At 41.6% G+C, this 27,776-nt stretch overlaps 3 protein-coding genes across 16 annotated transcripts in view; 2 read left to right on the forward strand and 1 right to left on the reverse strand.

Annotated features, from left to right (window-relative positions):
* clstn1 (calsyntenin 1) overlaps positions 1–9,602 on the forward strand; it is a 76,968-nt gene extending 67,366 nt beyond the window's left edge. For all 4 annotated transcript variants that reach the window (XM_071372123.1, XM_071372125.1, XM_071372124.1 and 1 more), the window contains 2 exons: positions 355–539; positions 5,439–9,602. In XM_071372123.1, coding sequence (XP_071228224.1) covers positions 355–539; positions 5,439–5,633 — 380 coding nt within the window. In that variant the 3' untranslated portion in view covers positions 5,634–9,602. The remainder of the gene's footprint in view (positions 1–354; positions 540–5,438) is intronic.
* A 1,655-nt stretch (positions 9,603–11,257) lies between these two features.
* Positions 11,258–14,627, reverse strand: lzic (leucine zipper and CTNNBIP1 domain containing). Of its 3 annotated transcripts, none has more exons than XM_071372133.1 (7): positions 14,496–14,627; positions 13,783–13,892; positions 13,338–13,473; positions 12,856–12,954; positions 12,480–12,575; positions 12,081–12,162; positions 11,258–11,971 (listed from the first exon to the last, which is right to left on the reverse strand). In XM_071372133.1, exons 2-7 carry the CDS (start codon positions 13,881–13,883, stop codon positions 11,913–11,915), a joined length of 573 nt encoding a protein of 190 aa, XP_071228234.1. In that variant the 5' UTR covers positions 13,884–13,892; positions 14,496–14,627; the 3' UTR covers positions 11,258–11,912. The 3 variants fall into 3 exon arrangements, with proteins under 3 accessions (XP_071228234.1, XP_071228235.1, XP_071228236.1); XM_071372134.1 differs by lacking the exon at positions 14,496–14,627 and adding an exon at positions 14,162–14,329; XM_071372135.1 differs by lacking the exon at positions 14,496–14,627 and adding an exon at positions 14,042–14,087.
* On the forward strand, positions 14,624–25,588 carry nmnat1 (nicotinamide nucleotide adenylyltransferase 1). Of its 9 annotated transcripts, none has more exons than XR_011671378.1 (6): positions 14,624–14,752; positions 18,262–18,413; positions 19,228–19,411; positions 20,743–21,268; positions 21,358–21,528; positions 21,621–23,037. XR_011671378.1 is itself a non-coding variant. In XM_071372128.1 (6 exons), exons 3-6 carry the CDS (start codon positions 18,299–18,301, stop codon positions 24,824–24,826), a joined length of 828 nt encoding a protein of 275 aa, XP_071228229.1. In that variant the 5' UTR covers positions 14,646–14,752; positions 17,096–17,251; positions 18,262–18,298; the 3' UTR covers positions 24,827–25,588. The 9 variants fall into 9 exon arrangements, 5 of the variants coding, with proteins under 5 accessions (XP_071228232.1, XP_071228233.1, XP_071228228.1 ...); XR_011671379.1 differs by having other exon boundaries at positions 21,358–21,518; positions 21,602–23,037; XR_011671380.1 differs by having other exon boundaries at positions 21,358–21,518.
* Positions 25,589–27,776: the final 2,188 nt, after the last annotated feature.

The raw sequence follows: 27,776 nt of genomic DNA on the forward strand, positions 1-27,776 counted from the left end.
ACTCTTCACAGTAAAAGAGAGAGAGTTAAAACAAGCAGGAAGAATAAAATGGATAAATATGGGAACATAAAACAAACAACAACAATATAAAGACATTGATTAAAAGACAGAGCTAAATAACAGTAAAGTAATTGATTAAAGGACAGGCTAAAAAGGTGGGGTATCAAATGTGATTTTAAAACCTCGACTGTGCCTTTTTGTTAAATCATGTGATAAATGAGCTGAAAAGGAGACTAGATTATGACTTTAAGTCTTACCCAGCCCTAGAAGTGAATATAGTTTGTGTGTGTGTGTGCGCGTGAGCTTGCATGCGTACATTTGTCCTAATACACACTCTGTGTGTGTTGTTCCCAGTGGTCCCCAGCGCCGCCACCATCGTCATTGTGGTGTGTGTCAGCTTCCTGGTGTTCATGATCATCCTGGGCGTGTTTCGGATCCGGTCAGCCCACCAGCGCACCATGAGGGACACAGAGGGCGGCAAGGAGAATGAGATGGACTGGGATGACTCGGCCCTCACCATCACAGTCAACCCCATGGAGGTAATATATCATATAAATCATTTAGCAGACACTTTTTATCCAATAGTAGTACAAAAACTGATTTTTTTATTTATTTTTTCAATTTTTTTTTTTTTATATAGCCCTTCGTACATCAGCTAATATCTCGAAGTGCTGTACAGACACCCAGCCTAAAACCCCAAACAGCTAGTAATGCAGGTGTAGAAGCACGGTGGCTAGGAAAAACTCCCTAGAAAGGCCAAAACCTAGGAAGAAACCTAGAGAGGAACCAGGCTATGAGGGGTGGCCAGTCCTCTTCTGGCTGTGCCGGGTGGAGATTATAACAGAACTATGCCAAGATGTTCAAAAATGTTCATAAGTGACAAGCATGGTCAAATAATAATCATGAATAATTTTCAGTTGGCTTTTCATAGCCGATCATCAAGAGTTGAAAAACAACAGGTCTGGGACAGGTGGCGGTTCCATAACCGCAGGCAGAACAGCTGAAACTGGAATAGCAGCAAGGCCAGGCGGACTGGGGACAGCAAGGAGTCACCACGGGCGGCAGTCCCGACGCATGGTCCTAGGGCCCAGGTCCTCCGAGAGAAAGAAAGAGAGAAAGATAAAATTAGAGAGAGCCAAGATTTTCAAAATTTCCATAAATGACAAGCATGGTCAAATAATAATCAGGAATAAATCTCAGTTGGCTTTTCATAGCCGATCATTAAGAGTTGAAAACAGCAGGTCTGGGACAGGTAGGGGTTCCATGACCGCAGGCAGAACAGTTGAAACTGGAATAGCAGCAAGGCCAGGCGGACTGGGGACAGCAAGGCGTCACCACGCCCGGTAGTCCCGACGTATGGTCCTAGGGCTCAGGTTCTCCGAGAGAAAGAAAGAGAGAAGGAGAAAATTAGAGAGAGCCAAGATTTTCAAAATGTTCATAAATGACAAGCATGGTCAAATAATAATCAGGAATAAATCTCAGTTGGCTTTTCATAGCCGATCATTAAGAGTTGAAAACAGCAGGTCTGGGACAGGTAGGGGTTCCATGACCGCAGGCAGAACAGTTGAAACTGGAATAGCAGCAAGGCCAGGCGGACTGGGGACAGCAAGGTGTCATCATGCCCGGTAGTCCTGATGTATGGTCCTAGGGCTCAGGTTCTCAGAGAGAAAGAGAGAACGAGAGAATTAGAGAGAGCATACTTAAATTCACACAGGACACTGGATAAGACAGGAGAAGTACTCCAGGTAACCAACTGACCCTAGCCCCCCGACACAAACTACTGCAGCATAAATACTGGAGGCTGAGACAGGAGCGGTCAGGAGACACTGTGGCCCCATCCGAAGAAACCCCCGGACAGGGCCAAATAGGAAGGATATAACCCCACCCACTTTGCCAAAGCACAGCCCCCGCACCACTAGAGGGAAATCCTCAACCACCAACTTACAATCCTGAGACAAGGCCGAGTATAGCCCACAAAGGTCTCCACCACAGCACAAACCAAGGGGGGGCGCCAACCCAGACAGGAAGATCACGTCAGTAACTCAACCCACTCAAGTGACGCACCCCTCCTAGGGACGGCATGAAAGAGCACCAGCAAGCCAGTGACTCAGCCCCTGTAACAGGGTTAGAGGCAGAGAATCCCAGTGGAGAGAGGGGAACCGGCCTGGCAGAGACAGCAAGGGCGGTTCGTTGCTCCAGAGCCTTTCCGTTCACCTTCACACTCCTGGGCCAGGCTACACTCAATCATATGACCTACTGAAGAGATAAGTCTTCAGTAAAGACTTAAAGGTTGAGACCGAGTCTGCGTCTCTCACATGGGTAGGCAGACTGTTCCATAAAAATGGAGATCTATAGGAGAAAGCCCTGCCTCCCGCTGTTTGCTTAGAAATTCTAGGGACAATTAGGAGGCCTGCGTCTTGTGACCGTAGGTAGAGTGTGCATTTTTTATCCAAAGCAACATGCAGTTGTGTGCTGGAATCGAACCCACGATCCTGACGTTGCATGCACAATGCTCTACCAACTGAGACACACAAGACCAACAGAGATGGCGCAACCGATCATTCAAAAACAAATAGACCACACGGGCACACTGTAATGCTCCAAAAAGGTTTCCTTCTGGTCAAAGCCTTGCACTGAAATGGCAAATCCACAGGTGAAACAATAACAAAGTGGGCACCCCGTCTTTGTTTTGGTAAAAAACTGCGGGATGGGCCTGGAGAAATGTAACCACTCTCAAATGCATAGACAGAGCAATGGATGCAAGGACTGACAATACATGGTCTCAAACATATCATTTTAACTACACTGAACAAAAATATAAAAGCAACATGTAAAGTAAAAAAAATACATCACAAATGTTCCATACGCACAAAAAGCTTATTTCTCAAAAATGTTTGCCACAAATTTGTTTACATCCCAGTTAGTGAGCATTTCTCCTTTGCCAAGATAATCCATCCACTTAAAAAGTGTGGCATATCAAGAAGCTGACTAAACTGCATGATCATTACACAGGTGCACCTTGTGCTGCAAAATGTGCAGTTTTGTCACACAACATAATGCCACAGATGTCTCAAGTTTTGAGGGAGTGTGCAATTGGCATGCTGACTGCATTAATGTCCACCAGAGCTGTTGCCTGATAATTTAATGTTAATTTCTCTACCACACTGCACCTCCAATGTTGTTTTAGAGAATTTGGCAGTACGTCCAACCGGTCTCACAACCGCAGACCATGTGTATGGCGTCGTGTGGGCGAGCCGTTTGCTGATGTCAACGTTGTGAACAGAGTGCCCCATGGTGGCGGTGGGGTTATTGTATGGGCAGGCATAAGCTACGGACAACGAACACAATTGCATTTTATTGATGGCAATTTGAATGCACAGAGATACCATGTCAAGATCCTGTCACACATTGACATGTCACCCATTGAGCGTGTTTGGGATGCTCTGGATCGATGTGCACAACAGCATCTTCGAGTTCCCACCAATATCTAGCAACTTCGCACAGCCATTGAAGAGGAGTGTGACAACATTCCACAGGCTACAATCAACAGCCTGATCAACTCTATGCGGAGGAGATGTGTCGCGCTGCATGAGGCAAATGGTGGACACTCCAGATACTGACTGGTTTTCTGACCCAAGCCCTTACCTTTTTTTAAAAGGTATTTGTGACCAACAGATGCATATCTGTATTTCCAATCATGCAAAATCCATAGATTAGGGCATAATGAATGTATTTCAATTGAATGATTTCCTTACATGAACTGTAACGCAGTAAAAAAATTGAAATTGTTGCATGTGCATTTATTTTTGTTAGGTATATGTTTTGAGGCTATACAGTGTTTAAATTTACAATGGTTACAAAGATCGGAGTAAAACGAGCATATATTTTGGGTTCTGATTGGGTGTGACAGTTGAACTAAGCTCATAAGTTACTCATTGATTCTTAAAAAAAAAAATACTGTATCATTGTTTTATATGTCCAAAATTGGTATAGCAATTGCAGATTGACCCTTTTTAAAGGGATAGTTTTGTTATTTTTACATATGTATATATTTGTTTCCATATCTGTAGACTGCTTTCAAGGTTAGGAAAGAATTATTAAATTAATATGTTAAATTGCTGAACTATCCCTTTAGCAAAACAATGGGTCTATTCAACAGTGTGCAGGTATCTATTTGTGTCCAAAGCCAGAGGTGGAAAAAGTACAAAATTGTCATACTTGAGTGAAAATAAAGATGCCTTAATATAAAATGACTTGAGTAAAATACTACTTGAGTAAAAGACTAAAAGTATCAGATTTGAAATGTATTTAAGTTCAGTGGTGGAAAAAGTACAAAATTGTCATACTTGAGTGAAAATAAAGATGCCTTAATATAAAATGACTTGAGTAAAATACTACTTGAGTAAAAGACTAAAAGTATCAGATTTGAAATGTATTTAAGTTCAGTGGTGGAAAAAGTACTCAATTGTCATACTTGAGTAAAAGTAAATTCTACACATCAAATTCCTTATATTTAGCAAACCAAATGGCACACTTTCCTTTTTTTATGACTTTTTTTGACAGCTTGGGGCAACTCCAACACTCAGACATAATTTACAAAGGAAGCATTTATGTTTAGTGAGTCCACCAGATCAGAGGCAGTAGGGATGACCAGGGACGTTCTCTTGATATGAGTGTGAATTGGACCTTTTTCCTGTACTGCTAAGCATTCAAATGTATGGAGTAAAAAGTACATCATTTTCTTTAAGAATGTAGTGAAGTAAAAGAGGTAAAAAATATAAATAGTAAAGTACAGATAACCCAAAAAATGACAAGTAGTATTTTTACTTAAACCTAATCCCCATCCACATGTAAATATCTACCTCAAATACTCCAGTATCCCTGCACATTGTACATTTGGTATTGGCACTGACCCTTTTTATAGCTTCCTCTTTTATTCTTGTGTTGTCTGTATTATTTCTATACACACACACACACACACACACACACACACACACACACACACACACACACACACACACACACACACACACACACACACAACCCGTCAAAAGTTTGGACACCTACTCATTCAAGGGGTTTTCTTTATTTTTCTATTTTCTACATTGTAGAATAATAGTGACGACATAAAACTATGAAATTACACATATGGAATCATGTAGTAACCAAGAAAGTGTTAAACAAATTAAAATAGATTTTATATTCTTCAAAGTAGCCACCCTTTGCCTTGATGACAGCTTTGCACAGTGATGTAAAGTACTTAAGTGACTGGGTATCAAGATAAATAATAATAGTTAACAGTATGGCAGCAGCATAAGTGTTGGTTACAGCCTATGCAGCTGCTGATCGGGTTCCTCTGCTTCCTTCAGATCTTTCTCACAATCACTTAATAATGTGTGAAAGACTGACCCTCTCTCTCTCCCTCTTTCCTCTGGTAGACTTATGAGGACCAGCACAGCAGTGAGGAGGAGGAAGAAGAAGAGGAGGAGAGCGAGGAAGGCGAGGAGGAAGACGACATCACAAGTGCTGAGTCGGAGAGCAGCGAGGATGAGGAGGCCGGAGAGCCAGAGGACCAGCAGGGTGCCAGCAGACAGCAGCAGCTGGAGTGGGACGACTCCACACTCACCTACTAACAGACACACACACATACACACACTCATACATTTTTACATGCACATGCAAACACACACTTCTTACACACACAAGCAACACACACACTCATATACACATACACATCACAGGAGGTTTGTGCCACATTAATTGGGGAGAACGGGCTCGTGGTAATGACTGGAGCAGGAGTGGAATGGTATCAAATACATCAAACACATGGTTTCCAGGTGTTTGATGCCATTCCATTTGCTCCGTTCCTGCCATTTATTATGAGCCGTTCTCCCCTCAGCAGCCTCCTGTGATACACACACTTCTCTCACACACTCATATACATACGCTAACACACATGACTCATAGAATTTCTCATCCTCACTACCCCTCCTAACCAGTGGGGGCACATGATGTAAAAACAAAACACAAATCCCCCTTAAAAGCGATATATTGTCAAGGTTTCCCTGTCGTCATCTTAGTGGTGGTACTCTGTGTAGTATAGTTATCACCGGATCGCTGATTTCTTACTTTTTTAATTTTGAATGTTTTATTCCCGGGAAGACTTGGCCAACATTTGCATTTTGTTTTGAGCTACCGTGAGGAAACAACCTTGCACTTTTGTTTAGTTCTTTACTGATGTAAGGCTTTCAAAATGGAGAATGATTTTTTAATATGTATATTCCTTGCACATCTGTTTTAGATTTGTTTGCCGCTAAACGAGAGAAGCTTTGACTTTCTTTTTTTTTCTTTGTGCTTGAGTTGTAGTCCGGAGAGTGAAACGAGATTACGTTTCAGACACGTAGACCGCATATTTACATTTTTCTCCTTTTAGTGCATGAGGATGTTTGAACAAGTCATATGTGTAGATTAATAAATTGCTTTTTAATATTTTGTAAATATGAAGAAACCATGTAATTAGTCAATGTGTTAGTGAAGGCCTAAACAAATGGGTCCAATATCTAAAAAGACGCAGTACGTCGTGTAGAATATTTGTGTCACAAAGGCTATAGCATGTTGCACATTTTTTGGCAAAGCTCTTCCGTCATACTTGTACAAAATGTCCGCTTCAAGAAGAGCGACCCAGAACTGTACACAGAGGTTTCTATGGCAAAGTGTTGCTCATTTTGTCTTTTCATTTGCAAGGAGGTAGTTATTTCTTTGCTTAGTGGGGACAGGACTGGTCGGTTTTGCTTTCGGCTCCTCACATGCCACACTCCTCACATGCTATATACATAAGGGCGGGAGGTAGCCTAGCGGTTAGAGCGTTGGGCCAGTAACTGAAAGGTAGCTAGTTCGAATCCCCGAGCCGACAAGGTGATAAATCTGTCAATGTGCCCTTGAGCAAGGCACATAATCTTAATTGCTCCAGGGTCGCTGTTGATAATGTCAGACCATGGCCGAGACCCCACTCTCCGACGGTGTCTCAGGGAGAGTTGGGATATGCAAAAAACACATTTCCAATTCACGTGTGAAATAGGACAAATATAAGCACCCACCAAATTATGATTATTGCTTGACTTGCACAGGTGGCAATGCTGTACTCAAGGCGACAATGTATTTGATTCCCATTCTAGTCTGTTATTGTACAGAAGGTAATTTGAGGTCAAGATGATCACGTTCAGTAAACCACAGTCCGATGTAGCTTAAAGTACTAAGAAAACAGCCAGCTTCTGCAGTTCCGCTATCAATTCACATTGAGTGTAGATATTAATATTTCTGCTAGCACAATAGGACCAGAAGAGAACTACACTCCATCTGCAGCTTTAAAAAGCCCTTCCGTGTTCCAGTCCTGCCGTGGCATCAAAAATATTAGAACAAAAACACAAACGAATCTCAGCATACAGACGGGCCTGAGGCATATGGTTAGTATAGCTTTAGGAGGGCTCAATTCAATAGCACGGCTGCTGTCGTTCTTTGGAAGATAAATGAAATGCGAGAACATTTGTCTGCTTCATTGCAAAAAAACATATTTTTTAAGGATTTTTTTCATGGCATGGCTATTTAACCTGAAATAATATATTAGATGCATTTTTAAACAGTTTTCTCATTACAGTTAAGCGTAGTCTCACTCTCACTGCAGTTGTTTTACTTATTTGAAGGATATTGAAACCTTCAAATAAGTAATAACAAATGCAAATAAATACGTGACTGCTGACACATTGTTGTGATATGAGAACTCTTTAAAATGTAGTCTTTGTCCTTGTTTGAATCTTTAAAATTAAATATTTTTTTGCAGTAGACCACTAGATTTTATTGTACATGGAACTGTACTGTAGAGTTGTTCTAAGATATTTGTTTACATTTGGTAAACTTGTTTTCCCTCTGGTATTAGTATAAAACTTATACAATTAATTGAAAAGATGTCAGATGTTAACCTCTATATTTCCTCTCAAAAATCACTGCTTGTTCATCTCAATACCTTCAAAAAAAAACATGTGGTAAAGGATTTGTACCCCTCAAACAGGTTAACGTTATTCCACCGTTTTAGGGATCCAAATGAATTATGTACATTCTGCAAAACTTTCATACGTATGTTTTATGGCATGACTTTGGGAATTTTAGTCAAACTTAAAAGTAAAGGTGAGGCATGACAAAGTTGGAAAACTGTTGGAAAGGTTTATAAAGGAAGTCTTATACTTTGCATGTTAATCTATTTTTAGAGGCCAAATACATAATGGCTCAAGTAACACAAGTGTACCATTTTATGCTTTGCAAGTTTCATATAAAGTAATTTTTTGGAGACCGTTCCAAGTAACTTTTGAGGGTTTGATTAAAACCATATGTCTGGAGTCGCTCAATCACATTTCTGTTAGGCCCAATGTATTTATTATTTTTGGTCAACTGTCGAAATGTGGTGAACAGTCTCCCCTTCAATATGACTAGGGCCCAATAAGGGGGTCAGGTTCAAGCTGGCCCAAGTTGGGAGTGCCTTTTGCCGATCACAGCGCATTAACACAACTAACAAAACACTCATCCACGCTCTTTTAGTTGTGGCAACTTTTATTTTGTAACTATTTAATGCTAGATTTCTTACAGAGCTGGGGGAAGTGATTTTTATTTAATTTTGTAGTAATAATAGTCCACTGCTAGTTTTATTAAAAGTTAATGTTTTACATAGGTGTCATGTGTCTATGTTTATGTGTAGCGAAAGTAGGACCATATTGTATCCTCTATAGATATTGTACTGAATCATCATATTGAGGAAATCCACTTCTAAAAAGATGTACAATATTAAAATGCTCTAGGCAGCATATGTGGGTATAAAGTTACCTATTTATGTATAGTGAACGGTAATTTTGAACAGTGTATTATTGCCTGATTTGCAGACAAAGTTGTTGAGGGCAGCATGAAATTCACCAGAACAAGAGTATAATCTTATTCTCTCCAAATTTCTCACGCTCATTTTGTCACAGTCCATTGTCAATTTAACATTCTGAACATCTCATCTCCCTTTTAAACATTTTATTTATTTATTGAAAAGTACAAATCAAACATACTACTGAACAGCCACCATTCCAAGGGGCCAGAGTTTACAACTGTTTGTGCCAGTCAGTTGAGCTTGTGCCTCAAGTCAAGTTCTTTGATACTTTTGATCAGCCCCTTGGACATTTTCCTTTCCATTGAATTGAATGAATGTCGCTGTCCATCCAGCAGACATATAGGAGCTTTGGGATTCAACGGGTGTTTAAGTTGCATGAATCACTTCTAATGAAAACAACAATTTTCTGTATATTACATGTGGAACTGTGAGATTTGAGTGGGAGAGGGGACATGTATACTACTGATTCTCGGATTGTCTGTTTTCACAAGTCCACACCACTCAAACATTTTTGGTTTATTTTTTATCTTTGCTCAAAAATGGATGGTGACAATGTTTTCAGAACTGTTGAACGCTTCCTTTTGTGCTTGTTGCGGCTGCTCTCACTTTTCTACCAATTGAAAGGCAAATTGTAGTGAAGTTGATGCTTGCTCGTGAACAAAATAAAGGATGAGAGTACAAATGTGTCTGGATTATGTTCTGTTTTATATTATGAGTTCACACTTTTAATTAAGACTGGTGTCATTCTCTGTACTTGAGGTCTGCTGTATCTGCCCTTGCCTTTTTACTAAGTGTGGACTTGCACGCCTCCGCATGGTGGAAACATTCTCTAGCCAATGATTACACCAATACAATGGTTCTACATAAGAGGAAGTGTGCAAGTACACATGGAAAAGGATGCAGCCTGGCTTATTTTGAAATCTGTGAAACCATGACTGCCGCTTCAGCCATGTGGAGTAATGAGTAGGATTCTACATGCAAAAGTGATTACTTTATCTGCCTTCCCAATTATACCTTTAAAAGAAAAAAAAATTCTAACTTACATTTTAATGGGAAAGACAGATACACCATTTATTTTTATTTTTTTATTTCACCTTTATTTAACCAGGTAGGCTAGTTGAGAACAAGTTCTCATTTGCAACTGCGACCTGGCCAAGATAAAGCATAGCAGTGTGAACAGACAACACAGAGTTACACATGGAGTAAACAATAAACAAGTCAATAACATGGTAGAAAAAAAGAGAATCTATATACAATGTGTGCAAAAGGCATGAGGTAGGCAATAAATCGAATAATTACAATTTAGCAGATTAACACTGGAGTGATAAATCATCAGATGATCATGTGCAAGAAGAGATACTGGTGTGCAAAAGAGCAGAAAAGTAAATAAATAAAAGCAGTATGGGGGGTGAGGTAGGTAAATTGGGTGGGTAGTTTACAGATGGACTATGTACAGCTGCAGCGATCGGTGAGCTGCTCGGATAGCAGATTTTTAAAGTTGTTGAGGGAGATAAAAGTCTCCAACTTCAGAGATTTTTGCAATTCGTTCCAGTCGCAGGCAGCAGAGAACTGGAAGGAAAGGCGTCCAAATGAGGTTTTAGCTTTAGGGATGATCAGTGAGATACACCTGCTGGAGCGCGTGCTGCGGGTGGGTGTAGCCATCGTGACCAGTGAACTGAGATAAGGCGGCACTTTACCTAGCATAGCCTTGTAGATGACCTGGAGCCAGTGGGTCTGACGACGAACATGTAGCGAGGGCCAGCCGACTAGGGCATACAGGTCGCAGTGGTGGGTCGTATAAGGTGCTTTAGTAACAAAACGAATGGCACTGTGATAAACTGCATCCAGTTTGCTGAGTAGAGTGTTGGAAGCTATTTTGTAGATGACATCGCCGAAGTCGAGGATCGGTAGGATAGTCAGTTTTACTAGGGTAAGTTTGGCGGCGTGAGTGAAGGAGGCTTTGTTGCGGAATAGAAAGCCGATTCTTGATTTGATTTTGGATTGGAGATGTTTTATATGAGTCTGGAAGGAGAGTTTGCAGTCTAGCCAGACACCTAGGTACTTATAGATGTCCACATATTCTAGGTCGATGCTGCATTCTTGACAATATGACTGAGCGGCGCAGATTACCGGTCCATTCGAGCAGGGCATGCCTCCCCCACCGGCTTCGCTAGTTCAAATCCACTCAGTTATAAGACTGTCAGAGCACTGGTGTTGCTTATAAATAGGAATGTTTGATCATGGTGCCCCCTGGTGCTGAAAGAACAGAACTAGTGTGTAGAATAATGGAAATGTGTTTTAACCACAAAACACTACTATATTTAATGAGACAGAAAATTGAGAAATGTAACTTTATATTAGGAATACAAAAATCATAGAGAAACTTATACCACTTATGATTACATTTTTAGAAAGTATTTTGTAGTCAGACGTCAAACACACTACACATCCAAAATGATGCATATACACTGTAAACTGACTTTAGATTGACATTTTGGGGCTCCTATCAATTAAGAATCAGAGCTGGTTCAAGTTGGTGTGTTATGCAATTACATTTAAGCCCAGCGTTGCATATTTAACACTGCAATGGTTCATTTATTTATTTTGACATGAACAGTTATGCAGGAAAAATAATTCAATCCAATAGCTAAAACAAAATGATTTAGTCATGAAGACAATCAGTATGAAAACTGAATTTAAAGCCTTCAAAATGTCTGAGCCACACTTAACAAAAAGGATGACCGATGGACTGTCTAACTGTTCAAATTCTAAATAGACTACTCTACTCAAATACTCTAGTACCAAATGCATACCAAGTTAACAATCATCAGAAAAAGAAAAAAATGTACAAAAGTTTAACTTTACTCTTTAAAAGCAAGTACGGTCTGAGTGCATGATTGATTTACATGATCAATATTATGGCACTGTTATTGGGTGGAAACACTTGATGTTAAAACAAAATCATAGACATTGGACAACACCTGATTACCCTCTATACCTTGGTTTTCTCCACACCAGAACTAGCTAAAGCCATTATCTTGTCTTCTGATCCTGAAAAGAGTGAGATGCTGGTTAAGTACAGTAGTTTACATTGTTGAGGTTGGATCTCATGGTATAGTAACACGTAAAATAAATAAGAAGTGCAGTAGTTAAAGCTCACCGAGGTCTGCAGTGATTTTTTCAAATTGGCTGAGAGTTGCGGTCACATTTTCAGCCAGAAAAGTCTCGTCTTCGACTGTAAGCTGCAGGAAGAACAAAGATAAATGAAAAAAGAGTGAAACTGAGGAAAGAACATTAATCCACACCATAGTCAAAAGACACCTGTTATAGTATTTCACTAAATGAAATGACAGTTAATGACTGTCATATGTAGCATACAATTAATTGAACTCCAGATGGTTACATTTTGTAATAGTTTTTCATTACATGTTATACCAATTACCATTCCATCATAGCAGATTATCAAAATATTCAATGCCGCTTTCTCTTACAGTATTCATCACAAGTTTAAGCTATATGAAGAAGGGATCACAGTACACTGGTACAACGGGCCTTTTACCTTCTCGCCCAGTTTTCTCAAGGCAGTGAGGATCTCCACCTTCTGCTGAGTGTACACATCCCTCGAAAGTTTTCCCACCATGACATCACGGTCCATCTACAGAGAATTTCACACCATTAGGCTAAACTTTCAGGGGCGGTTTCCCAGTCACAGATTAATCTTAGTCCTGGATTAAAAAGCTATTTCAATAGAGATTCTCCATTGACCATGCTTTTTAGTCCACGACTAATATGTGTCAGGAAATCTGTCCCTCAAAGCATTCCATGAACTGAACAGGTTTTAGAATGTAAAGCTTACTTTTGATATTAAATGAATCAAATAATGTACAAACAATAATGTACATAAAATACATAGATGGACAGTGTTTCCAACCAACCTCTGCTAATCTGGTTCTCAACTGCCCCGGCTGCTTCTTGGCAAACATTCGGATCACCTCGGGGGTCTTGAAAGCTTGGCTGATGGCAGCCTGGATTGCCTAATGAAGAGAAGGACAGTTCTCCCATGTCATGCATCATGACAACATTATGGTTTGTCATTACCCGTTATAATATTATGTCACTCTTATGATATGACAGTGTATGGCCCATAGAGATACATTAGATTAGGGGTGTCAAACTCATTCCCTGTAGGGCAGTGTCTGCGGGTTTTCGCTCCTTCCTTGTACTTGGTTGATAATTGATTATTTAGGAACTGCCTTCACCTTGTTGTCTAGGTCTTAATTGGACACACATTTAAAGGAATTAACAAAAACAGCAGACACTCAAACCTCCATGGAATGAGTTTGATACCCTTGAAGTATATTGTTTATATTCATAGTATTCTATTTAATTCTAAGATCTGGTCATCCAAAGTCCCTACCAGTTGCATTCCTCCAAGCTCATCCACCAGTGTCATATTGCCTGTCACCATCTTCTTCAGAGACTCATTGAACTCATTCAACTGCTCCAGGGTTTCCTTCTTGGTCTCCTCATACTCCTCCTCTTCTAGGTCTTCTCTATAATAAACAGAGAGCTCTGGTAATGGAGGAACAATATCTATGCGTGTACAGAGATGTGCTCTAAATTCCATTAATACTATATGTATCACTTTGTGGAATCATAGAAATAGAATGAATATAATGACTCATTCTAGTTCTGTGAGTGGAACATCCACTCTAGACAGATGTGGTCTAAGTTCCATGCTACATCCCTCAGTGGAATCTTATAAATATAATACACTGAAATAATTATTCTAGTTCTGTGTGTGGAACATCCAGACAACCCACAATATGTTCACAGTTAGGAATGACTGATGATGAGAGTACCTGCACTCTTCCAAATCTTGGAGCTGTTGCATCAATCTGTCCAGTTGCTCCTCCATGTTTTGTTTTAGTTTCCCAGTTTCTGATTTGCCACGAGAAGCCATGCTTCCACCCTGCAAATATCATATTTAGTGAGAAAATAGTTCAATTTCATGTATCACTTGTGGATTAACTACCTAGTTACAAACACAATGGAGAGGTCCATCCTTTGACATGAAGAATAACATTCGCTATTAGCTAGCTACTGTATGTAGTTAGCTACCTTGTACCCACTGGCCGCCAGATTCATCTGACTGGGACAGTTTGTTTGTGTGTAGTAGTGTAGCCTGTGGCTATAGTTGTCTAGCTGCTGGCTTGAAAAAATTAAATAAGTAATCCTCACCTGATCGTTACAACAATATAACTCGTCTCAACACAATCAATTTAGGGAAGAGGTGAACATATATTTGAATACTTCTCCATGAAATGTGTTACAAAATACTGTCAAAAAAACATTTGGGAGTGTGGGAGTTGTGAACGTAGCTCTTGTTCGTGGTCATGGATAGAAGGGATCCAGCATTTGTCAGAATTGACTTTTCGTAGCTGGTTTATGAGAAATTACGTAGCCGGTTAAATGTCGAAGGTTAGGAGAATTTGGTTAAAGTTAGAACATTGTTACATTGTTAGAACATTGTTATTAGCTAAAATGCAACAACAACAAACAATGTTTTACGTACATTTGACAAAAGCTGAATCCCATCTAGACTTGACTCTTATTCCGTGGGTGCGGCCTTTTCCTTTCCGGTTATTTTTTGTCCAATCATATGTCTCTATTTTAATCCTCTCCAATCAAAGACCGATTAGTAATAGAGGAAGTGCATTACATTTTAAAGAGTCATTTTAGTGTTAGGTTCCTTGTATCTTGGGGAAATCAAGCGAATGTTTTCAGGGATCTGGGAAGATTGAGGGATTGACACGTTTGCGGGTGAACTGTGTAAGGAGGCGACTAGAAACAAATGAGACCGATTGTTTGATCACACGTGAGAGTTGTTTGATATCGTTGAGTATTGTTTCGCTATTGCAGAAATGTGGTAAGAGGTTAATGGGAAATGGCGGCGAGTAGTGCAGATGAAATGGAGGAAATTGAGGGAAAGTTGGTGAAGCAGCAGCAGCTGTGTTGGAATGCGAACAATATGGGTGTCAGTTCTGATGGTATGGAGCGGGAGGATGAGGGTCAAGGGCCGGAATGTTCGGTAGTGAAAAGACATAGGAAGAAGAGAGATCATTATACAGAAAGTAGTGAATCGTCTTGTAAAGAAAGCATAAAGAGGGCCAAGGTAGGATGCAAGAGTAGTGATGTGTTGGAGTGGAAAGTGGTGATTGTGTTTGATGAGACCACAGGGTCTCACTTACACCCTATCTGACTAACTAACTAACTAATGGCGCAGAGAAAGAGGTAGGTGAAGTGAAATTAGCTCGCTTCATTGGAAATGGTAGATTGTTAATATTGTGTGGGAACAAGGGGGAGATATTGAAAATAGAAACATTGAATGGGATGAAGATTAAAAGCCATGTATGTACCTGGTGCTTATGCTAGGTTAAGGGTAGTCCTCACTTGGATCCCAATATATCTATGTTCACAGATGATATTAAAGGAAATGTGAAGGGAGGCAAAGGGATTGAGGCCAAAAGGTTGATCAGTAGGAAAGAGGATCAAAGAAGTGAAAGGTTATCAGTGATGCTGAGGTTTGAGAAAGTCTTGCCGGGAAAAGTACAGATAGGATTCCTTAGTTTCAATGTTAGATGATTTGTCCCATGCACTGCGGTGTTTTAAATGCCAAAGAATGGGACATGTAGCTGCTCAGTGTAAAGGAAAGAAAAGATGTGCCAAGTGTGAAGGCGCACATGATTACGGTGAATGTGGAAGCAGTGTGAAGGATAAGTGCTGTAATTGTGGGGGAGAACACAGTGCAGCATTTGGTGGATGCAAGGTACAGAGAGAGGCTCAGAGATACAGGATCAGTCATGATGTATCGTATGCAGAGGCCATATAAAACAGATTGGTAGAACTACAGTGCGGACTGATGGAGCATACATGGATGTGCCTGTAGTGGGTCTACTGTCGGGGCTGGTGCTTCTGATGGTCCTGGCATGATTTTCGCATACATGGATGTGCCTGTAGTGGGTCTACTGTCGGGGCTGGTGCTTCTGATGGTCCTGGCATGATTTTGAGGCCTGTTCAGAAATCGTGTACTCATGAATGTGCAGTGTCAAAGGACACTTTGATAATGAATTATATTGATAAGATTATCAGTACAACTTGGGTTGTGGAAAACAAAAATGACAGGTTGAAGGTTATTGTGGAGATGGCAAAAGAGATATTGGGGGTAACAGATGTTACTGTTGAAATGGTTGTTGACATGCTGAGCAATGCTAAGGGTGGAGTGTTTCAGCATGATATAGATACAGTTTAATGGGGAGGAGGTTGTGGTAGAAGTTAGGGATTTATTTGGTTTAGAATTTATTGGTAGTACAGAATTGGGCAGGTCATGATTGATCGTACATTCTTCCACAGTAGGTGGCGGCATGCACTTAAACTATTGTTTGCGGACCGCCATGATATAGAAAAAATGTTTTCAGGGTTGTTTTATCGTCCATTGCCATGGCTTGTTAGTCAAAATAGGTTAATATTTTAGCTAGATGATCGAAATAGCCTTCAATTTCCATGGAGTATTGAAGACTTCCTGTTAAACCCCACCGAAGAAGGAAGGGGCTGAGGTTAGGTTTAGGTCTCGGGTATGGACATCCCAAGGATATCGGATAGCACTTACCACTTTTTTTGAGTCAAGCTCCAGAGTGGCGCAGCGGTCTAAGGCACTGCATCTCAGTACTAGTGGCATCACTACAGACCCTGGTTCAATTCCAGGCTGTATCACAACCGGCTGTGATTGGGAGTCCCATAGGGCGGCGCACAATTGGCCCAGCATCGTCCGGGTTAGGGTTTGGCAGGGGTAGGCCGTCATTGTAAATAAGAATTTGTTCTTAACTGTCAACGCCCCTTCGTCAGCAGTAGTCATTCTTCAATTAAGTGTTTGTTGTCGTTCAATGACAGAAGACTAGTTTTTGTGCACATTTTTTCACTTGAGAAATACTTAGTTATACTTAGTCTTAGTTAACTGTAAAATTGCGCGACTAAGACCTCTAAGTAAAAATGAATGACATATTCCTTGATTTATCTTAGATTGAGTCTGACACATTTTGAAGAAGTGTTACTGTGTATTGTTGCGTACAATGTCTCTAGAGGGACAAATTTACGTTTTTTTTCTTGTTTTTCAAGCTACTGTCTTTTTAAGGGAGTAAATGGCACAGACGTTTACTTCTGGCTCGGAGCAAACCGAACCTATTATGCGGACGCTTTGAGACCCGTCGTTGCAACCTGGTCTCAGAGCATTTCGAGACACTCCATTTAGTATGATATGTTACGTTTCGTATGGTATGTATTAGTTTGTGGATGTCCATCACCCAATTAACGTTACAATTCGTATTATATTTAACAACACTTGCAAAACGTACAATGTGTTATGAATTTGCAAAACGTACAATATGTTGTGAATTGCTAAATGTATGTTACGAATTCAAGCTAGATGGCTAACGTTAGCTAGGGTTTACGTTTATGAGTTGCGTGTAAAGGGTTAGCTAACATGCTAAATGGTTGCAAAGTAGTTAAGTTATTTTTGCAATCTTCTTGGAGCATTTCTTATTATTCTGTGTGTCAATTCGAGAAACTCCATTTAGTATGTTAAGGCATCAACGAAAGTAGGGTGGCTGGATGAGTGTAATATCGCGAATGCCTAGCAACCCAAAGGTTGTGATTTTGAACCTCATTACGGACAATCTGAGCTAATTAGTCAACACTGGGGCATTCCAAGGTTAACGTTACATGGTGCATCTCTTAAAGCTCTTTGTTGCACACTTTTGCAAGTCAAAAGCCCATAAGATTGATATCATTATGTAGTAGGCTTACACAGTAAGGCATACATAGACCTATGCTACCAACATTCTATCTATGGGCTTCATTAATTTATTTGTATTTGATTTATTTAACCTTTATTTAACTAGGCAAGTCAGTTAAGAACAAATTCTCATTTACAATGACGGCCTACCCCGGCCAAACGCTGGGACAGTTGTGCTTAGATTCTATTCATAAGTCATATGTCATGTTTAGCCTATCACATTTAAAGTAATGCAAAATGGATTAGTCACAGAATTGTTCAAAGAGCCTTGAAAAAGTATTCACCCCTTTACATTTTTTTAATGATCTTTTCTGAAATACTATAAAATATAAGAAATAAATGAAATGTGTCAAAGGCATCAAAAAGTGAACTGTGCAATGGGCAAGACACATCCACACAACGTATACACATTCAGTGAAAAGTTTAGAAATCTAAACCCTCCCTGTCACACAGCTTTGTCAACATATCTTTGTATGTTTCTCTCTTTCAGCCTAGACTGTCCTTATCGTTCCTATGTACTGTAATCAATGGAGCCTCAAGATCTAACCAAAGTGGTTCTGCTGGCTTGTGGGTCTTTCAACCCCATAACCAATATGCACCTGCGTATGTTTGAATTGGCACGGGATTACCTGGAAGATACAGGTATGTCTGATATTTTGTCGTCTGTCAACAGATTTTTTAAAATATCTTTTTTATTTAACCTTTATTTAACTAGGCAAGTCAGTTAAGAACACATTCTTATTTATAATGACGGCCTACCAAAATGCAAAAACCCTCCTGCGGGGATGTGGACTGGGAAAAATATAAATATAAAATAATATATAAAATATTAAAAATATATGACAAAACACACACCGTGACAAGAGAGACAACACAACACTACATAAAGAGAGACCTAAGACAACTACATAGCAAAGAAGCAACACATGACAACACAACAACAACATGGTAGCAGCACAAAACATGGTACAAATGTTATTGGGCACAGACAACAGCAAGAAGGTAGAGACAACAATGCATCACGCAAAGCAGCCACAACTGTCAGTAGTAGTGTCGATGATTCAGTCTTTGAATGAAGAGATTGAGATAAAACTGTCCAGTTTGAGTTTGTTGCAGCTTGTTACAGTCACTAGCTGCAGCAAACTGAAAAGACGAGCGACCCAGGGATATGTGTGCTTTTTGAGACCTTTAACAGAATGTGACTGGCAGAACGGGTGTTGTATGTGAATGATGAGGGCTGCAGTAGATATCTCTTTACATTATACATTTGTAAATCATCACTTTGTTGTGTTTTGTGAGTTTAGGACCTACTTCCTCAGACATTTGCATTGCTTCCAAATTATGAGAAGTAGACCTAGTCAAATAAGAGTGGTAGTATTTTGTATTTAACTGAATTTGTATTGTCATTGTGTGCTCTACAAAATTAGCTGGCCCAACTCCTCTTTCTTTGTCTCAGGACAGTACATAGTTGTGAGGGGCATCATCTCTGCAGTGGGTGACGGCTATAAGAAGAAGGGTCTGATTGAGGCCTGTCACCGTGTAGATATGGCCAGGCTGGCCACAGACACCTCTGACTGGATCAAGGTAGATGCATGGGAGAGCCAGCAGCCTGACTGGGTGGAGACAGCTAAAGTGATGCGGTGAGTGCTGATCATTTGTGTGTGGAGACTGTAGCTTAGTTATTGAGAGGGGTTGTCAAATCTATTTTGATTTGGTGAGTTTGTGTGATACAAAAAGAAAAAAAAGCATTACTTGCACTGCAAGACTCTTGTATTACATTTATCCAGGGTAACCTATGCCAAGATGTACTCTTAAGGAGCCTACTGTTACTCCTTAAGGTCCAAGGACCTTATGTTATTTTCAGCGGTAGACTGGCAGCCAAAAAACCCATGTAAACGTGAATCCATTCTCAATTGTGATACGGATCTAGAAACATAAAGCCTTTTACTTTCATATCATGTCAAAATAATTTCACAAATGCTAATGTGGCCCTCTCTTCTGAGGGACCGGAGTTCATATCAGTTTGTACCTAGTACCAGGGTTTAACACCTATGCAAATGCTCATAGATACTTTAAAATGGGGATCCCCTCCCTTAAAAGAAACAAGAAATTCTCAGTCCCAAATAAACTCGGTTCTGTGTCCAAGAATCCATTCCAAGCTTTACTGGTGCGTGACCGAGGTGCTGCGCGTGAATGGAAACCTCTAGTCAACAGACCTGTGGCTGTCCCAATAAAACACTGGAACGGCCCGACACAGTTCCTTTTGTGAAACAAAAACTAAAACGGTCTTCTTCAATTATAATGGGACCACTCAAACTCTGAAGTCCTCTCTCTTTTACCACGACCAGTGGCAACTCACGACCATGTTAACGCTGTCTCTCGGTATAGCGGTTGAGAGACAGAAAGAGTAGCTTGTTGATGACAGTTGATCCTCTGTCTGAGAAAGTACAAGCAACAAATCCCTCACTGTACTCATGGTGATCGTGGATCCTCAACTAAATGTTCATCATATATACTACTTTTATTTTCACTGGTCAGTGAGTTACACAACTTTAAACTGCTTGAAACAACTAATTAGCAAATGTTGATTGCTTCTAGTTCCCTCTCATATGTCGCACTGTTCCCTAGCAACTGGTCCATCTCCCAAATATGTCTCACATGCAACAATGGTCAGTACACAATAAGTAACCAGGAGTTACATACACCTCTCACAAAATAAACTTAGCCTCCCGACAAGACCGAACACCTTTGACCTCAGAAGAATGCAATACGTTGATACACACACAGCATCGTCAATGTGTCATAGCTTGACATAAGTACACAGAAACATTCATGTTTCATCCAAGAAAATAAATACCCTTATTATACAAAATACCTGTATACCTCAGTGTAATACGGTAGTGTTGTGCAGTGTACCTAACTCCTCATAAGACAGCCTAACTAGTGCCTTCACCACTCTCTTGTTTGGCAGTTCTGGGATGGTCTGAGTGTCCACTGTGGATCTGGGGAGGGCTGGACAGCTTCCTCTTCAGGGTCCCTCCAGTCCATCTTCTGTGGCTCCTTCGGGTTCTGGGTTAACTGCGACAGGTGCAGTCAGGGTGAACACTGTAGCCTCTGGAAATATCTTTGCTGACAGTGGATATTACTGGGTCCCTGAGCACATTGCAGATCCTCACGCAGGATAGTCCATCTTTAGAGCAGTGAAGTTCACAAAGGCTTCAGCCTCAGGCTGGGCCCTTATGTTCCAAGATGCACACTCTGAGATACTGTCTGAAGAGTTGTTGGCAGTCATCGCTTGGCAAGTGGCTCTGACTCCTGGTGAGGGGATTTCAAACCAGTCTCCAGCCTCTTCAGCACTGATGTGTGGACATCTTGATAGGGCATCAGCAGCAATGTTCACTCGCTCTGGCTTGTACTACAACTTGAACTCGTAGTTGGCGAGAGCGGCCATCCCCCTCTGGCCTGTAGCATCCAGCTTGGCAGTGGCTTGCACATAGGTGAGGAGGTTATTGTCCTTGTGCACCAGGAAATTTGCTCCGTACAGATAATCATGAAACTTGTCCGACACTGCCCCCTTTATCCCCAGGAACTCAAGCTTGTGAGCTGGATCTTCTCTGTCCTGGACAAGGTCCGGCTTGCATAAGCCACTGGTCTCCATCCCTCAGGGTACTCCTGGTAGAGCACTCCACCCTGCCACTCAGACTGGCGTCAGTGTGGAGGACGTAGAGCTTCTCAGGGTCAGCGAAGGTGAGCACAGGTGAGCTGGTGAGGCGTTCGATGATGTTCTGGAAGGCTCTCTCACACTCTGCTGTCCATCGTTTTCCAAACAGCTCCTTCTCCTCCTGGTAGGTGACTCTAGGGGGAGGACTGGTGGGCGTGCCATTTTCTCTTGGGGGCGTAACCTCGGAATCTCATGGAGGGATCTTACGACAGAAGTGTATCCTTTTCACTTACCACCGGTAGTATCCACAGAACCCAAGAAACGACTGGAGGGCCTTGAGGTTTTCTGGTCTGGGCCATGAGGGGAGGGCATCGATACCTTGGTCGGAGACTGTGGCCCAGGTATTTCACTGAGGTCTGGCAGAACTGGCACTTGTCGATGGAGGCCTGAGGCTTTCCAGACAGTCCAGGACCTTCATCAGCCTTTCCTCATGTCCCTTCAAGGTTTTCCCAAACACAATGAGGTCATCCAGGTAGACCAGCCCTGCAAGGAGGTTCATGTCGCCGACATCCTTCTCCATTAAGCATTGGAAAGTAGCTGGTCTGGAACGGTTGGACCCAGTGAACATGGAGGGGTCTCCCTGCATGGGGGGCTCAGGACACACAAGGGCAAGAGTTTTTCAATAGGCTGCTGGATGCCTACAGCGTCACAGGAGATCTCAATGGTGATGCTGATGTAGCCGTCATAGGGTAGTTGCTCTCACTTAGGCCCCACAAGGTTATCCCTTCTAAAGGCTGGAGAAGGAGGTGTTGTCTTTGTAGAACTGCCGGTGGATGCTTGCCACTGTCTACGATGGCATGACAGGGTTTTCCCATTCACTTTCACAGGAGACACTGTAGGCTCCTTTACTGTCCCCCACTGCTGTTTCCCGATCTTCCTTGAGCACGGATGAAGCTTCTGTTGAATTCCTCTACATTCTCTCCTTTTCTGACAGTTCCTGGAAGAGTGGCCATCTTCACCACAGTTATAGCAGAATACATTTTCATTCCTCTTTGCCCCTGGACATGTAGCTGGTCTGAGTTAGATGGATCACCATTGCAGCTATGGCATACTTCAGTTCTTCTACCTGTTGGCGGAGAGCTTTGATTTTGGCCCTAGCATCTGATGATGGCTTCAATGATCTGTTCAGGTCTTGAGGCTATGGCTTGGGGTGTGGCAAGGTTCTTCAGCTCGCTATCTGAGATCTCTCATCATCAAGGTCTGTAGTTTGTCTGTTAAATCACTACGGGGTGCTGACATAGGAGAGAAAGTGGTGGTGGGTATTTGCTCAGGAGAGCGAGGAGTTACATTTCCTAGATAGATCAACTGCCACTTGATGCCTTTTTACTCATCTTCAACCACACAATGCAGTGAGATCCAGAAGATAATGGGAGAATCTCCCCAAATACAGGTGTGCCAAGCTTGTAGCATCATACCCAAGAAGACTCGATGCTGTAATCTTTGCCGAAGGTGCTTCAACAAAGTACTGAGTAAAGGGTCTGAATACTAATGTAAATGTGATATTTCAGTAATTTTTTAAAATAAATGAGCAAACATTTCTAAAAACCTGTTTTTGCTTTGTCATTATGGGGTATTGTGTGTAGATTGATGAAAAAACTCTTCAATCAATTTGTAACGTGGAAAAAGTCAAGGGGTCTGTATACTTTCCTACGGCACTCATGGTAGGGTGGGGTATGCAAAATGTCAACTTTGAGCACCTCTCTCCTTAATGTTTTAGCCTTCAGGTCTCATAAAGCTACTTTCTGACTACTTCTGCCATGGGCAAATACAGTATGTATAGCAAGTTTTGTTCAAATCAAAGGTCTGCGGTCAAAGTTATTGAAATCAAATGGAACGACCAAAAAGTTATTTAGTTGTGACATTTTGTAAACATAATAACAAGTGAAGCTACTCTGCCATGATCCTTGCTTGGTTCCATTGGGCTTTATCTCCCTCGTGTCAATTGAATTGTTGTCTGCACTTAAGGCATCATTATAAAGAACTGATGACAGCGGAACAGAACAATGACTATGTGGACACTGCAAAGAAGAGGAGGATTGAGGCGACAAAGCACGCTTTCGAGGATCCATCCTCATATCACACAAGGAGAGGTAAAAAAGGAGAAACATTCTCCACGAGCATTTCCGAGACCACAGACAAATGCACACATTTCTTACTACCCAGAAGTTGCTACTAGCTCTGCTTTGGAGAGGAGGATGCTGTGTAACACCCAGGGCAGGTAACACAATGGGATTCATTGTTATATGGACACTGCTATATTGTTTCTTACTATCAATTCCACTCAGATTAGTAATGACAATTTTGGTCATTTTAGTGACACTTTTTTTTATGCAAAGTGACTTACAGAACCATTGATAGTGACGTACTCATTATTTGGCCCATTTGGAAATTCAACCACAATGGAATTAGGTCTTATCCTTGATGATTTTACTCATGTGCATATATGGCTTTTTCACGTTTTTATGTGTGCTTGTTGTTTAAAAAAAAAATGGTCATATTAATAAACTAAAACCGACAACCCTCTTGTTGCCAGCACCATGTTCTAACTCATTGAGCCAGCAACTGTTGAGTACTACTGTCTGTCTGGGACATTACCACCCACATAGGGTTTGGTTTTATAGAAACCAGTGACAACTAGTCATGCCACCTGAAGACTGGTATGGTGGAACAGCAAGTGATCTGCCCTGAGGTAATAAAAACGTAAAGTACATGGTGCTGGCTACATGTTTTACCGGCACAGGCTGTCTCTACTAGTGCAGAATATTGTGGCCAACTTTTTGACATTGTCAGAAATCAGGCAATTCCCACACTTTTACTTAAACCCACTGCTTCAGACTTTCTAGCCTAATGTGTGTTTATATCAGAGGTTAGGTACAGCAGATATTGTATGGGTTAATAAACTATTCTTCATCTGTCTATGAACCATTTAGACAACGGCCCTCAGCTGAAACTCCTGTGCGGCGCGGACGTCCTGGAGTCCTTCGGCGTTCCCAACCTGTGGAAGCACGAGGACATTGCCGAGATCGTGGGCCGCTATGGCCTGGTGTGCATCACCCGCAACGGCTGTGACGCCCACAAGTTCATCCACCAATCGGAGGTGCTGTGGAAGCACCGCAAGAACATCCACGTGGTACGCGAGTGGGTGACCAACGAGATCTCGGCCACGCACGTGCGCCGGGCCCTGTGCCGGGGCCAGACCGTCCGCTACTTACTGCCGGACCCGGTGGTGAGCTACATCCGGGAGCACGGCCTGTACAGTGCCGAGAGTGAGCAGAAGAACGCTGACGTCGTCCTCGCCCCACTTCAGAGACACACCGGCCCCTCCTCCAGCTGAGGTGGCCAGCCATATTGCCTGCTGCAAACTTGAATGCCTTGATGCCTTGTCAAACGTGGTTTCCATATGTTTGATACCTTTACAATTTATTTTCTAGCCATTACAATTAGCCCGTCTTCCTACAGCTCCTCCCACCAGCCTCCTCTACTTGAGACTGTGTAGTAGAAGCATTTATCTTTTACTGGTTTGAGAAGATTTGTGACTGAATGCACAGATATTTTTGTATCAGTTGAAGTAGACTGCTCACCAGTGCTAGAATGAGTTTGCACCAGAATAGCCTCTTGTGTGGCATCTCCTCAGAGAATGGATGACTCTGCTAAAGATTTAAATGAATAACTGTGTTTTGTAGAATAGTATAAGCACCCAAGTAGTGGCAATCCCAAGTGCCAGAATGTAAACCCTTGATCTGGCACTAACAGTCAATCTGGTCCGTAGAACACTTTATCTGTATAATAGCACAGATCGAAACCCATGATTATTTGTGTACAAATGAGAATTCCTTGATTTACAATGAGCCTGATGCATAACTACAGAAATGTTTCATTTCGAAATGCAATGCAGTGATTAACATGCTCGTCCACCCTTGAGTACCTTTTAAATGCTGGAGCTTTAGTGTGTGTGTGTTTGACAAATTCCCTCAGGCAAAGGCAGTTGGTATATATGGAAGCCGTTTACAGATATAGTAGGCTAGAGTGACATACAAACGGCATGGTGTGTATTGAGAGAAATAAAACGCTGTCTTTGTTTTGCAGCTTGTGAACACTTCTGTCAGTGTCATTGCTGTCTCCAAGAAAAATACTGTACATCCATCTGATAATGAGGAAATCCCAAACGTTCACACCTATTCTGTTTGCTTCAAATGCAGGTTATTTGTAGCTTTTTTGTTATTAAAAAGGAAAACTAACTTTCCTGGTCAGATAAGCATTGTTCTGATAATAACATGAAATGTATTACAATAGTTGATTGAAGTGTAGATATAATACCCACTCAGTGGTTGCATTAGTAGAGGCACTGTATGGAATCACTGAGTTGATTGAAACTGCAGAATTTCCCTTCATTTGTTTTTTTTGTTTGTTTGGCAACAAAGGCAATGCAGGCAAGCACTTCCTATCTTGACTTGTCTTATTTCTAAAATTAACTTCTGTTTCTCGATCAATGATCGAAAACCTAGCCTAGCTACGGTGGTGCTCAATTTAGCAGGACCGAATGAAGGCTCAGGCCAAACCCTCATCTCATATGTTCCCAAGCAAAACAGGCGAAATGGTTATTTATTTTCAATTATGTACGATTTATAATCTGACATCATACAAGCAATCACTGTATTGACTCTAGTCATGTTCATAATATGTTTGGTAGTAGCAGCTGGTGTCTTCAAGCCTTTGTCAGGGTGCAACTCAATATTAGGAAGGTGTTCCTAATGTTTGGAATACTCAGTGTATGTCTGAGCATGTGTTCTTACACTCTGTCCATCCCCAGGTATTGATCCCACAGTTTGTAAAATCGCTCAGATGCTGAGGCTGGGGGAGGTGATCGAGTAACAGGGTGACCTGAACATAATCAAAATCCTCAGGCCATTCTGCAACTATACTTTCTCTTTCACCAATGGGCTAGATACTAGGCACTGCAAGGTGCGATCCAGGCAACCTGTTTAAGTCTAGCAAAGCCAGACTCCCAAGTCTCGCACTGGCTTAGCTAGCTCTGGTCCAGGTCATTAATGAGCGTTCCTTCACAAACAGTCTGCAGTTCAAGTTAGAGACGGAACGCACCCTAACGACCTGGACCAGCCTTCTAGTCAGGTTGTGCGAGACTAACCTGACAATAACCACTTTGGTCAAAGATTAGATCCAAAGAATATTGAGGTTCCCATTAAAAGAGCATTTGTAATAATGATTAGTGTAATTGAGCTTGTTCTAGCTAGCCTACATGAACTACGAGGTCAGTCTTTCAAAAATGATGGACATGCTTTTTGCTCTGTGTATCATACAGTCGCTGGTGACATGAAGGGGAGTAAGCTGGTGTGTGAACAGATTGGGAAGGTGATTGGACACTGAATAGAGAAAGATAAACTACATTCTCTTATGCATCTTATATTCCTATTCTCTTTTCTCAGGAGTTATACTGTGAAGGCCAGGTCTGCAAGCAAGTTTTCAAAAAGAATGTGAAGGAATGCACTTTAAGGGTTCACATTTTAATGTCACGTGCACAAGTACAGTGACATGCCTTTCTTACAAGCTCCAAACCCAACAATGCAGTAATCAATATCAATGTTGCACAAAAAAGAACAAATGACAGAACAAAAACATGAGAAATAAATAAGAACACGAGAAAGTAAGAAGCTATGTACAGCGTCAGTTCCAGTACCATAATTACAATGTACGGGGATACTGGAGTGATAGAGGTAGATATGTACCAGGGGAAGATGACTAGGCATCAGGATAGAAGCTGTTCAGGAGCCTGTTGGTGTCATACTAGATGCACTGGTACCGCTTGCTGTGCGGCGGCAGAGAGAACAGCCTATGGCTTGGGAGGCTGGAGTCTTTAACAATTTTCAGGTCCTTCTTTTCACACAGCCTGATATAGAAGTCCTGGATGGCAGGGAGCTCGGCCCCAGTGATGTACTGGGCTCTCCACACCACCCTCTGTAGCTCCATGTGATCAAGGGCGGTGCTGTTGCCATACCAAGCAGTGAAAAAGAATGTGGACTACAGGAAAAAGAGGACCGAGCACGCCCCCATTCTCATCGACGGGGCTGCAGTGGAGCACGTTGAGAGCTTCAAGTTCCTTGGTGTCCACATCATCAACAAACTAACATGGTCCAAGCACACCGAGACAGTCGTGAAGAGGGCACGACAAAACCTATTACCCCTCAGAAGACTGAAAAGATTTGGCACGGGTCCTCAGATCCTCAAAAGGTTCTACAGCTGCACAATCGAGAGCATCCTGACTGGTT

Source organism: Salvelinus alpinus, chromosome 28 (genome assembly GCF_045679555.1).
Source record: "Salvelinus alpinus chromosome 28, SLU_Salpinus.1, whole genome shotgun sequence".
NCBI lineage: Eukaryota > Metazoa > Chordata > Actinopteri > Salmoniformes > Salmonidae > Salvelinus > Salvelinus alpinus.

Bases quoted from the DNA above. Each gene is read 5' to 3' on its own strand.
- lzic (XM_071372135.1), bottom strand. From the start codon at position 14,068: ATGAATCTGGCGGCCAGTGGGTACAAG. The intron at 12,955-13,337 runs GTAGGGACTTTG...TCTCTTCATTAG, and splicing joins AGCTTGGAGGAATGCAACTG to GCAATCCAGGCTGCCATCAG. The intron at 12,163-12,479 runs GTAAAAGGCCCG...TTCTTCCTGCAG, and splicing joins TGAGAAAACTGGGCGAGAAG to CTTACAGTCGAAGACGAGAC.
- nmnat1 (XM_071372127.1), top strand. From the start codon at position 18,299: ATGGAGCCTCAAGATCTAACCAAAGTGGTTCTGCTGGCTTGTGGGTCT. The intron at 19,412-23,457 runs GTGAGTGCTGAT...TCTGCACTTAAG, and splicing joins GAGACAGCTAAAGTGATGCG to GCATCATTATAAAGAACTGA. The intron at 23,583-24,422 runs GTAAAAAAGGAG...TGAACCATTTAG, and splicing joins CTCATATCACACAAGGAGAG to ACAACGGCCCTCAGCTGAAA.